The sequence below is a fragment of the Scardinius erythrophthalmus genome (genome assembly GCF_964197995.2).
Source record: "Scardinius erythrophthalmus genome assembly, chromosome: 2".
Taxonomy (NCBI): domain Eukaryota; kingdom Metazoa; phylum Chordata; class Actinopteri; order Cypriniformes; family Leuciscidae; genus Scardinius; species Scardinius erythrophthalmus.
In genome coordinates, this window is record NC_138222.1 from 45478827 (window position 1) to 45492561 (window position 13735).

General features: G+C 37.5%; 1 protein-coding gene across 6 annotated transcripts in view; it reads left to right on the forward strand.

The window, feature by feature from the left end:
* The first annotated feature begins 1571 nt into the window (after positions 1-1571).
* Positions 1572-13735, forward strand: part of lmo1 (LIM domain only 1) — a 31944-nt gene continuing 19780 nt past the window's right edge. For 2 of the 6 annotated variants that reach the window (XM_081355193.1, XM_081355195.1), the window contains exon 1: positions 2542-2647. In XM_081355193.1, coding sequence (XP_081211319.1) covers positions 2614-2647 — 34 coding nt within the window. In that variant the 5' untranslated portion in view covers positions 2542-2613. Of the gene's footprint in view, positions 2250-2535; positions 2648-13735 lie in introns of those variants that run through there. The other 4 variants (XM_081355196.1, XM_081355194.1, XM_081355197.1 and 1 more) reach the window with 4 other exon arrangements.

A 13735-nucleotide genomic window follows, 5' to 3' on the forward strand; every position in this document is an offset into this window, starting at 1 on the left:
TTAATTCCCAATCAAAAATGAATTTTAATTAACTTAGCAACACAAGGCCCACACTCCAGGATGGTTTCCAGTCACAGCTGACCCCGTATGCAGTGTGCCGTAGAACACGGACACACTCTAGGCCTCCTAATAATAAAGAAACAATGGATCGCTCCATCACTGACCATCAGCTCAGAAGGGAAGCATGATACGTGTCACTGCACTCGAAGTAATTCCTAGAGGGCTCCATAAGAAGCCAGAATATCACAACCTCATGTTTTCTAATAATGAACCACTCTATCGGCTTACATCTCACTGTCAGTCCGAAAATGACCCTTTAAATGTAGAACATAATTTGTGTTCATATTTAATCAGATGAATCTTTCTCTTTTTGTAAGAAGTGTCTTAACAGCATATGGCTTTTTAAAACACTATAGCAGCACTTAGAGACCGGCCATGTTATTGTTTTCCAATTTAACTGTCAGCAGGCCTTTTGTAGCCCATGCATTCAACAACAAGGGGCCACGCTTTCCTTGTTCCCTCAGTTTCTTGTGATTGGAATAATTGGGTGTCATTTACTTCTGCAAGAGGTCAGCCGACATACATTTGTGGTCAAAAGTCATCCATCTATCACACTGCAGAAATGAAAAGTCAGACATGTCAAGCAAGAGAGGCAGAGAGCAAAGGCTCAAACAATGGATTTTAGGGGCAGGGTAATGTCCCAATCTGCTAAGGTTGCGACAGCCTATAGTTTGAATTAAACTATGAATGAATGTCTGGGGGCATAGTAGATTTGAATTACGATTTCATAATTTATGTCTATTCATCACCTTCAGGGAGATCCAGATCTCAAAGACATTAAAAGAGGCACCATTTTTTCATCTCTACTTTGACAGGGATGTAAAATAAAAGTAAAGGAAAACTAGTACGCCAGATTACTTGCTAGCAAACAGAGCAGTTGTAACCTCTGCATCTCTACTAATGGTTAATCTCGGGTGGATCTCTTCCTTGATTGGTTAAGAGTCTCCGCAGGGCAGGTGAAAACCCCACAAATTGCCCACCATGAAACAGTAACACTTTTATCAGCAAAGTAACAGCTAACAATTATATTACCAGAGCCAAACGCGGTCTCCTATCTCACCGCTAATCAAAACACAGCCCATCTGTTGTGTTGTTGCTCTCAAAATGACTGTTTATCTGTATATGGAAAGTGAGTCGTCTAGCCGATCATACATGCAGTGGAAATATTATAATGACAATAATGAAGAATATGAAAGAATTAGATCATAAGCATAGTTCAAAATGTTTTTAAAAGCTCAAACCTTCTCTTCTCTATTTATAACACACATCACAATCACACAAGCACACACACACACACACACACACACACACACACACACACACACACACACACACACTTTCCCTTAGCTGTGCTTTTGTGTTTTGTCAGAATTAATGAGAAAAGTTCCCTTGCCCTAGGGGTAATTAGTGTCCTTGGAGTTAAATAAGCTAATACTTAGACACCTCTGGCACAAGCAATTATGTTTGTGTATTGAATAATTGATTCAAAGAGGGGGGAAGGGCTGCTAATCAGATCTGAGCATAATGAATTGATTTAATTAACAGGGGAATCCGTGGCTCTCTGGGAAGCGCGCGCATTTATTCAGTAGCAGGAGCGCGCGGAGCGCATAAATTGGGTGAGAAAGGCAGCGCGAGCATGCTGTTAGGAGTTGTCAGCCTCAGAATTGGATTTCTTGAATATAGTTACAGTTTCGGAGCAAATGAGAACTGGGAGGAACACGTTTCTACTCCGAGAGCTTCTTCGCGGCAGCTCAATTTAAACGGGTGTTTAAATTAGATTTGAGTTAGTGTAGTCGTTTCATTTTCGCATGGAATGCACCGTGGCGTCTCACTTTAGTTTTAGACATCGTTAATTGCAAGCGTGGATATTACTGACGCGCTGCGTACGCGAACACAACTGGGGGGACATCGCTGCATATAATCTCCGAAATACATTAAAGAATAGAACAACAGACACACATATGCTACTCTACATGGCTTTCCGTCTCTGAACAGCGGAAAACCACACAGACGAGCCTGTATAATTAAAGCTTGTGGCAGCAACACGGACGATTATTATTTTGTTGTTGCAAAGCAATTTCTTCTCAGAGACGCGAGCGGCGCGCGCAGAAGTGTGCTGGAGCCGAGAACGGATCGCCTGGAGCCGGACTCCTCGCTCCTCAGGACGATGGTGTTAGACAAGGAAGAGGGTAAGTGCACGGATGATTATTAGTGCAGTCATTTGCTCTCTACGACTATGAAGAATACGGGACAGTAAGGAAACGCAGCATTTAGCGTCCATTTTCTCTCCGAACGGCACTTTCATGCTCCAGTTAGTTTGTCATCAAACGGACACATTCGTTCGTCAGGTTTACATGAGGGAGGAAGCGCGTACGGTAGGCTACTCTAAAAGACTTCGAGTCGGGAGAGAATGCAGAATGCGGTGCACTTCTCTACTGTCCCCGTGTATGAAATATGATGTTATCTGTTTAAAAGACGTAGATAGAGCTGAACCAACGTCGCTATTCACCGCAGTATCAGTTAGCGCTCGTGCAAATCTGTGAAGTTACGGAGATGTTTCATTCGCAGCGGCTGCCCTCGCTCACAGGTGAGAGCATTTGAACCTTAACCCTTACTAATGATAAGTATAATCGAGAACTATTTTATCACCAAATTTATATCAGTGTATTTAGTTTGTAGGCATTTTTGTGTTTTTACTGGCACATGAACAATGCACGTCTCTGTATGCTGCACTCTGGTTCCTATGGAAACCGTTTATAAACTTTTCTTTTAGAGCTTGTGGTGCTGACAAGTTTTTGTCAGTTTTTGGTGAAGCTGAATACCGTTTTTTTGTATTTTGATATGTATTTGTAACCGTGTTGAGAGAGGAAAAAAATCTCTACAAAGCGTCTCTGACCTAAAAATGCCTTTCCTGTCATCTTTCATGGAATATTGTCATCACGCACACATTTAGTTTTAGCCAGGGGCCCTTTCCCCTCTAAAGTAATGGCTTGCATTTCAGGCCCATATTTATGTTTGAAAATGGATATTTCATATCTCTTTGAGCCAACCATCCTTTCACTAACCCATCTAAAAACCAATAAAGGGATTGCCGTAGAAACATAAATTGGTCTGTCTCGCTCAATCCATGTTGCGCTAATGTACCCAGATTAACTCAACTGTAAATTGTCTCCTTTGGATGTCTGTCTTGCTAAAAGTTCCCCATATGATTCATGATTGAGATTGCTTTTAACAGCTATTGGCTAAGCAATATGGTAAATGTACAAGGTGATGCAAATGGCATTAGTAGGAGAGGATGCACAGGAGCATGTAATGCAGTCAATACTACATTAACTACTGATGCCCAATTACAGAAGCAGGGAGAGTGGCTTTTAGGAGCATTAGGACTTACAGAAAAGCTTAGATCACCTGCTGCTCATTGCCTAAAAGCTTCACCCTTTGCTTGCTGGAGCCGAACAACTGCGCTGGCATTTTGGCAGGGATGGGGAGGCAGCTTGGATCTTCTCTCTCTCTCTCTCTCTCTCCCTCCCTCTCTCTCTCTCACACACACTTAACTAAATATATCAGTTGAGGTATAGTACCCAAATAGTTCGCTATATCTTGTACTGGATTCAGATTCAAAGTGAGGGAAGCTAGTGAATAAGATGAATTGAACTGAGCCTTGTGAAAAAAATACAACCATATGCACAACCCTCATATTAGTTAACATCACCCATACATAAGTCAACATATCCTCAGTACTTATGAACTTGCTGGTGCATTATGATATTTCAGATTTAGAAATGTTCTTCAAACAAAATGAAGAAGATTGCGGTTTTGTAACAATTCTGAAAATTGCAGATGTCAGTGTCAGCTCTGTATTTGGTTTCCATAGCTGAACTTCCAAAGGGTCTCAATATGACTCTGTGAAATAACTAATTTCAGCAATAGAAGAATTATCCTGTTACCTTCTCCCTGACATCCTCATTAAAGTAGGATACAAAATACTCTAAGCTTGCTTTAGTTTTCTGACCTAAAATTCACCCTGCACTCTTAGGAAGCTTTATTAGGAAGTTTCAAAATGTGTACGTTTTTCTATGTGAAATATTGGGTCATTCACTTCTATGCAATGATGTACTAAGCGCAGGAGATTGAAAGTAGAGCGATGTGGGGCTTGTGACGGGGTTTTGCACACTCTCGCTATTGTACTACTATTACACTGCCTTCCCAAATCATCAACCCTTTCACATTTCAGCATTGCAGACTTTGTCATCAGTGGTCCTTGCACTGTATTTGATCCTTGCAAAAAAAGCTGTACTGCTTTCAGGCCACAACACAATACCATACAGTACTTGCTCTTGTACTTTCTTACCATGACTTTGAGGAGGGAGTGGGGAAATGTGTTAAGGTACAGAACAAGCACAACTCCTTTTCATGACTACCTTTAAATAAAAGAAGCTCTCGGTTGACTTTTAATTCTCTCTGGAGAAATACGCTATTCAGCCATTTTCTTTCCCTTCAAGGTATTTAAAACTATCTGGATTGGGAGGAATAATTGGGTCCTCATTGTGGACTTGTTCAGGATTGATCATTCGCATCGCTGGGCTCCCTAGAACCTGGTGAAGAGAAAAGAACACCGTTCTATTCTTCATCCTGACGATAAATTCTTGGTTACCGTTCACCGTTTAATTTACGAGCCATGCGTGCAGACTGACCAATGAAATCTGTTCGTTTCTAATGTATGTATTTGAAATGCAATGTTTCAAATGAATACTAGACCCCTGATCTGTCTGCCGCTGTAATAAAACTTGGAGCTTCAGGCACCAGTTTTTATTTAAAAAAAAAAAAAAAAAAAAAAATTGCTTCATTCTTTACTTGAGTTACCATGGTAATTCTGTCTCGTAGCAATTTTATATTGATTTAGAGAGTGGACAGTAATATTTCTTTTCTGTTATTCCCCTTTCTGTGGGTTGATTTCTAATTTCCACTTGGAGATTACTTTTATACATTCCTTAAGTCTTTTCACTTTTTTCATCCTGCAAGGTAATTTTCTCTCTTGTATTTGCTATTTTCTCAGCTTATTGGCTTGTTCTTACTCTAAATTAAACTTGCCAATTTCAAATATTGAAATTACATCAATGTTTCTCTCGCCCTGGGTCTCTCGCAATATTGCGCCTGGATTCGGGGCCTAATGCTTGTGTTCCTACCACTCATATTGCTTAAGCCTGAAGAAATTCCTACTTTATAAACATTTCCTCCTGATGCAATTACAGTTCAATATATCTGCAACTGATGTGTCCTCAATATAAAGATCCCTCATCGCTGTGTGGTCTCGAATTGGCATGCTCTTTTTGTTTTTTTGATGATGGTTTTGAATGCATGATGGTCTAAGACATTTTGATGTTGAAATGTTAAACATTACAAGATGATGCATCCTTTTCAATGGTACAAAACTGGATAGCTGGTTGTACAATTTTACCATAATTGCATGCAGGGTCGTCGCTTAAATCCTGGGGACACATGACCAAATTTTATGGGCGGGCCCCCCTCATTGCAACACCTGGGACAACATTCCAATCCTTTTGACGAGAATTAAACTGAGCAAAAGAGACCGAATCCAGATCTTATGTGATCGACTAAATGAGCAGTTCACCAAACTCATTTCTGTCTCTGTCCCAAGGCACTTGATCACAATCAAACTTGTGCTTTCTCACATCAGTGACTACAGATGTATATCATTTCCCATCATTTCAACACAACTCAAAGGGGACCTAAATAAAGACGAAGGTAGAGAGTGAGAGTTAAAGTTACGATGCATCTGTCTATGATGCAAATGGTTGCGTTCATCGGAACCGATTACAAGCTCAATCACTTTCCCTTCCTGTGCTACGTGCAAACACTTTTATTAAAATTTACACCCCAGCACGTTTACATTTCTAAACACTCTGTCAAACATCAAGGGAGCCGGCTAAGGCTCACATTGCATCCATACAGTCTGTCACGGCAGCGTGTTTCTATGAATCCTTCCCAGTCTTGCTTCTACAGTATTTTCCTGTGTAAAGATGTAGTTATTGGCAAGTTTTTAAATAATTTCAATAAACATGGGATTTTTGAAAAGCTCCAAGGACGTACAGTCCATCACTGAAGGATTGGGAACACCAAAAACCTTTTATAACATCCTCAGACATGCTGCCAGCGAGATGAATCGTCATTTTTAGGCTACCTTTTAAAATGTCTCAGAGCAACCTTATCTTTCACCTTGAGTCCTGAGACGAATGCAGACAGGTGCAGTGTTCAGTATAAAAAAAAAAAAAAAAGGAACATGAGCAAGAGATGTGCAGAAAACAATATCTAAGTGTTGTATGTGTACAGCATGATGTTTACTCACATCAGGCCCGTCCAAATTTAACGTCATCTTAAAAATAGAAAAACACTATATAATGTTACACTTTTGCTACAATGTCTGTACAAATGTTTGCCTTTTTTCATTTCAAATTTGTTTCTGCTCTGGAATTCTCAACAATAGTAGCTTCTCCCAGTGGACATGCTCCAAGTAATAGTACATATGCTCTGCTGAAAAAGGGATATACAGCTACATATTGATGATTTTACAGTAGGTGGTTTTTAATTTACTTCCCTTTGGTCTTTAGACCACATGTTATTCCCTCGTGTCACCTTGTCGCAGCACCTCTCGCTAGCACGTCTCGCTGCAAGGGTGAGTTGCTTCGTCTATTGCATTTGTGTGCGATCACTTTCTCTTTCCCCTCACACACACACTCCGCTTCTTTTGCAGCAGGTCGTCACACTTGGCTCCATTTTCATCAGTCCCTCTTCCATTCCTATATTTATTTATTTGTTTATTTTCCCCCCTCCTCCCTTCATCTCTCATCTTTTGCGCCGGTTGTCCTGTGAAGCTCTAGGAATGTTACTTTACCACTGACTGCGACCTATAGCACTAGGTAAAGAGCGACGCAGTGACCTACAGATCAACACATGCATGCAATTTTCACGACCAAGTTCTGCTGCTGCACTTTTGAGTGTTACTTTTTGGCATGACCTTCTTGTTTTAAAAGGTTCAGCCTTTCAAAAAAAAAAAAAAAGTACAGGTGGCCATGCTAATGAAATAAATGACTAGCATACTTTGCTTAAGGTCTCACCCTCCCTGCCAGCTCTTTCCATCCGCCAGAGACACTTTTATAAACTCCTCATTAACCTTATCACATTCTGTAACTTGATAAAAGCTTTCCTAATGATACCTACACTGATATCCACATTTGGCTCTAATGAAGTTAGAAAGTGCAGCTTGAGGTATCATAGCCGTTCATTAGTGTTGCCATATATGTGTATATATATGTATATATATATGTATATATGTATATATGTATATATGTATATATATATATATATATATATATATATATATATATATATATATATATGTATATATATATATATATATATATATATATATATATATATATATATATATATATATATATATATATATATATATATATATATATATATATATATATATATATATATATATATATATATGTGTGTGTGTGTGTGCGTGTGTGTGTGTGTGTATGTATATATAGGTTTGTGTATGTGTGTGTGTGTATATATATGTGTATGTATGTGAGTGTACAAAAAAAAAAAAAAAAAAAAATCACACCATGATTACCTGCACACCTCGCCTTGCTTATTCTGTAAATATCAACCAACTCACATATGATAAAACAAGGGAAGATGCCAGACATGAATTGTGAAAGGTATTTAGTCACAGAAAGGGAAAGCATTGTGAATGTTTATGAGGGTGTGCTACGCAGTTATGAATGATTAATGTAGAAATAGAATCTTGTGGCATAATTGTAACGGGGTCTGTTTATGCATGAGAGTTTCCATCTTGTTATACATTGATCTTCCATTATGCCTATTAGTTGGAAGGCCTTTTTTAATCCCTCCTGAAATGTTCCCTAGATACATATTCACAAGAGTGTGTTTACCGGAGAACTGCATGCACACACTGATAACCGTTGTGTTTTTAGGGTGGTGTGTTTTGTAAGTACAGGGTTTGTAGGTATGTGTGCACACCTGTATGGGTACATGTTTACTGTGTGCATTAGCATGCATGTATATGTGTGTGTGCAATTGGTTTGCATGTGCAGAACGTATTTACCATGTATGTTTACAACATGTTTGAATGCACGCACAAAGCATGTCTCAGTGTGCCATTGAAGTTCTAGTCCTCATAGCTAATGTGCATCTGTGTTTTGCAATGGCACTATTGAAGATCACTGAATAGCGGAGTGCAGCGAGAAGAATTCTGAAATGAATAATGATACACTTTTCAATATATGATTCAATTTGTCATTCCTGGAGTGAGGAATATAGTCAAACTATTGCTTTAATGTTTTTGGAGATTGTAGCCTCTTGACTCACCTCACAACCACACATTATCATGCAGATATGATATAGGTTCTCTGGGACTGGAATCTGAAGGAAACTATTGTACTGTATATGTCTCTCTCTTTCTCACTCCCTCTTTTGTGTATGTACTGTATAAAACATATATTATGTATATTTGTTTTTGAAAGAAGTCTTATGCTCTTTAAGGCTGCATTTATGATAAAAAAGTAATACTGTGAAATAATATTACAATTTCAAATAACTTTTTTTTTTTATTGTAAAATTTAATCCCAATTCTTTCGATGACAGAGATGATTTTTTTTTATGAACTATTACTCCAGTCCTCCGTGTCAAATGATCTTTCAGAAATCATTTTAGTATGCTAATTTGGTGGCCAATATATTTTGTTTATCAATGTTTTAAATAGTTGTGCTCCTTAATATTTTTGTGGAAACAGTTTTTTTTTTTTCAGGGTTATTTTAAGAAAGTTTGAAGTATATATATATATATATGAATTTATTGTCATTTTTGATCATTTTAATGCTTTTCACTTGATCATTATTGCACTGTCAGAGTTTTTTGCTGTTAAAGGAGAAACCAAACCATTTGTTATCATTATACCTTTATACTTTATTTTTGGTGTTGTTGAGATCTAGGGATTCACTTCATCAGTATTTGTAATGCTGCCTGGGTCACTGTTATAAATATAGGAAACATGTATGCCAGAGGGTTTTTCTTTTCTATTGGGACAACATAATGAAAACTCCCCCCAGCTCAATAAACTTTCCATATATATGCCACAAACCGATAATAACAAACCTCATGTAAAGTACTTAAGAAAATAGTTGGGAGAGAGAAATCCAATATAGGCTGTGTAAACACATTCCATCCAAATATTACATGGATATTAAAATCTATTCCTTTTTTAATAAAAAAAGCCACAACATATAAGGGAGGACGCTGTTAGTGAAAGCACTGGAGGGAGGCTGGCAAATGGAAACACAGTCCACTTAATGAGATCCTAACTTCCACAACTCATTGGCCGACCTTCGATAAATCACATCTTGAATACCTAATTAAAGGCAGTGATTGCCGGTTAGTTTGTATTGTTCCTTAAAGGGGAAGGACACAGTATTGGTGAGGTTGATTTAATCGATGCTCAGCGTGAGGGTTCTGAGCCATTAGAGTGGCAGCTGTGGTCCAAAGCGCTTGGCCACTCTGCTCGGCTTTAATTGAAATTGGAAACTGAGCACAGGCTGAATAATGCCGTCCAGCCCCCTTTCTGCCGGCCGCTGATTTTACCCTTTCTTGACACTTAAACGTGGCGGTCTCTCGTGCATGGTTGGAGATTATAATGGAGTGGCCATTCGATTTAACTCTTGAATTCTCTAGCAACGTCAATAACCTTGTATGGTGTGGCCATTCAATCATTGTGCTCTCAATGCTGTTATGGAGAAGGTTATAATACATTACACCCATTTATTCGTCATCTAAACATTTCTTCTAAATGATAACATAACCGTATTAAACATAAATAACAATAACATTATTTGGATAATTATGATTAGACCCAAACCGTATTCCTATCTAGAGAGAGACTGACATTCTGGCCGGCAACAGAAAGCTAATTATTTTCATGTTATGGCCAATAATCAATACATAGCTAATATTATACATTTAAAACAAGGCAATTAAAATACACATAACACTAAATAGTTTGTATGCTACAAGTAAATGTATGCATCATAATATTATACTGTACAGTATTGAAAGATGGATAAATATTTCTTAATTTAATTGCTCAAACAATGTACAATGCACAAGTCAAGTCACATTTATTTATCTAGAGCTTTTTACAATACAAATAGTTTCAAAGCAAATTTACAGAGATAACAGGAAAATAATGCAAAAAAGTTTGTTTCCAGAAGAAAATAGTTCAGTGATGTTTAATTTTTGTTTTAAAGTTATTAATTTAGTTAATTTATATATAGCCGCTCTGGAGTAAACCGTGATGTCATTGTCCAGCTCAATTCAGTTATTGTATATAATAGTGTCAATGGAGGCATATCAATATTATTGTTGAATATTAAATTAAATGTTAAATTTATAAAAAGCCATTTACATACAGCTGACATGCACTCTTAAATGGAAACTTCAATAGATCCCTTAAAGGGTTAATTCACACAAAAGTGAAAATTATCCCATACTTTACTCACCCTCAGGCCATTCAGGTGTATATAACTTTCATCTTTCTAATCTTTCAGCCAAACATAATTGGAGTTATATTTAAAAAAAATGTGAAAAAAATTTAAATCTACAAAAACACATCCATCCATCATAAAAAGTAATCCGTATGGCTTCAGCAGGTTAATAAAGGCCTTCTGAAGCAAAGCGATGTGTTTTTGTAAGAAAAGTATCCATATTTATAACTTTATAAACTATAATCACTGGATTCCGGTAACAGCCGTATGTGAGTCTAGTTCCCGCATAAGAATGACCTCTGACACAACGCATGATGTATTGATGAACTCGGAAGCACAGAGGATAGAGCAAAACAAACACTGTTCATGAACGAAGTCTAAAATGAGAATTTTTAAAGGGGAATTACGGAGGAGCTTGAGTTTGTTGCCCAGCTCTATTTGTTTGAACCGCAAGAGGAGTCTACTCTCACCTAAGCTTACGCTACTCCTTCATCCTAAGTCATACGTCAGGTCAGAGATCATTCTTCGGCCGGAACTTGACTTAAGTATGGCCGTTACTGGAAGCTAGTGATTATAGTTTATAAAGTTAGAAATATGGATTTTTCGTACAAAAATGCATCACATCGATTAACTTCAGAAGGCCTTTATTATACTATAATTTTCATTTTTGGGTGAAATTACCCTTTAAAGGGTTAAATCTAATGTCATAAAACGATCACTATTCATCCCTCTAAATTGCAACTAAATCTTCACTCTGGCGACTAAATAATGTCTATCATTAGCCATTGGCTAATAAATTCTTAGATTTTACTCACCAGTGTATGTGTGTTAGAGATAAGTTTAAGTTTATATTTTGACTCGCTGAACACTGACTGAGTGCTTGAGAGAGTTCTCCAGAGCTGGAGAGCTTTCCATCAATTAAGCGATCTGTAATATTTCTATTCAGCTCAATGGATGTACCTGTATTTGACGTACTGTAAACTCTACTTTACTGCTTCTCTCTCTCTCACTCTCACTCTCACTCTCACTCTCACTCTCACTCTCTCACTGAGAGAGAATCTTATGTACCACGCAGAATCGATGCGCTACATGTAAACGATATTATTTGTTGTAGTTCATTTTGAATGATTCAGCTTTTAAGAACAAGCAGAAGATATGTCGGTTTCTCCGGTAGTGGGCGGAAACTTTCAAATCTCATTGGCTGGCGCTAATTCCTGGTTTGATTTTCACCAAATCAGTTTTAGGGAACGCAGACAACATGATTAATATTCATGAACCCAGCATCTCATCATTAATGTGTTTTATATTGCTATTAGTAGTAGTAGAGTACTAAAAAATAGATTATAGTAAGATCATAAATTATTATTAAAAGATAATACTACTACTGTAGTAGTATTATCTTTTAATAATAATTTATATTGTCTATTACTATAATCTATTTTTTTTACAGTAACTGAATGACCAACAATATCTTAAGCACCTCCACCAGTCCTAAGTTCAGTGAAAATGATAAATATGCATACATGGTTACCAAGTTTTAGTTCTAATTACTGAAGTTCGATCATTAAATAGTGCTTGATTAGCATATAATGCTTGATTGACTGATGTCAAGAGTGTACGTAAAAGATAAACTGATTGTTTTTATATATATATATATATATATATATAATTATTATAATAAAATGTATTAATTAGTATATCAGTCTGGCAAGTAAACTAAAAAAAAATGTTACTAGCCAATGGTGATTCTATTGCCAAGGTGTGTGTAGAGGGTTGCTATTTTGAACATGGAGCTAGAATATGGAAATGTAATCTACATCTTAAAATAAGCGGAAATTCAATATGTGACTATAAATATCCAATTTTGTGCAATACGAATACTAAAAATTTTAAATATTGAAAATATTGCGAGTAACTATCACTATTGCATCGATAAACATTATGAATGATACCTAACAAAGTTTACCCAAGTAAAACCACAAACTCACAGGCTGGAAATACTGTAATTGTACTGATAAGAATAAAAAAAACGAGTATCTGAACATTTTGTTCTTTGAGATTCAGACCTGAAGCTCTGAAGTTCACATTCTCCCGATAACTAGGATACTGTAGCAACTACAACTTGTCAAATGACCGCTAATATACTTTATGTAATGTTAACGACAATGTTCACCTGATTAAGCTTGGACAGTAAAGGCTGGTCCCCAATGTAATTTGTGTGCCCAAAAGGCCTGCAAATGAAATGTAACTGTTGCAATCCAAACCCTGCTTCATTATTTACCCCATAAGGAGATGGGCATCTGAGAGAGTGTTCGAGTGACACAGAGGCCCCACACACCAAACAAATACCCCCTGTGGTGGATTTGCATTATTCAGCTCTAAACAGGGCCCAAATGGAGTTGTGCTGCGTGCAGTTTCTTCCATTTTCAACCTTGCAGCATGGTTCTGAATGGCACACCTGTCTCCTGGCATATCTTTTGAAACGCTAAATGTGTAGTAATTGCTGGGAGAGGGGAATTTCATACATCACTCCCCTAACCTTAGGAGTGACACAAACTTTAGAAGGCCTGCATTTATGCCTAACCAAATGCATTTTTAATGTTGGCTAAAAAGTGTTGGGGCATCATTGTGCGACAGATGGCGGAAAGAGGCTCTGACAGTGCTAATGGTTACATTCTTGCCAGGAGTCATGAAGTAGTAGATAAGATTGTCTTCTTTTTTTCTCAAAGACTGAAAAGATCTAGAGGGAGAATAGATGGATTTATTCCTTTATTCAGATGCAAATGCAATCTGTGGGAAAAGAGGGGAAAAAATGAATTGAGTTCATATATATGAATTCACTCATCAGCTGGGGATATTGACAGTTTATGCCTTCTGGTGAAGTAAATGGGTAGGCTGCAGTCTCAGAGATCCGTCTAAATGAAGATCCAAAACAAACTCGTACTCCAGGCCTACTGTAGAGAAAAACTTCCAGACGGGTGACGTTTGATTGTCTAAATGTGAGGTCACACACCTCCCTATTCTTTCTCTATTGAGCGACTGAATGTTCCTCAGAAACTCTTTTAACCCCTGAGTCGGGTGTG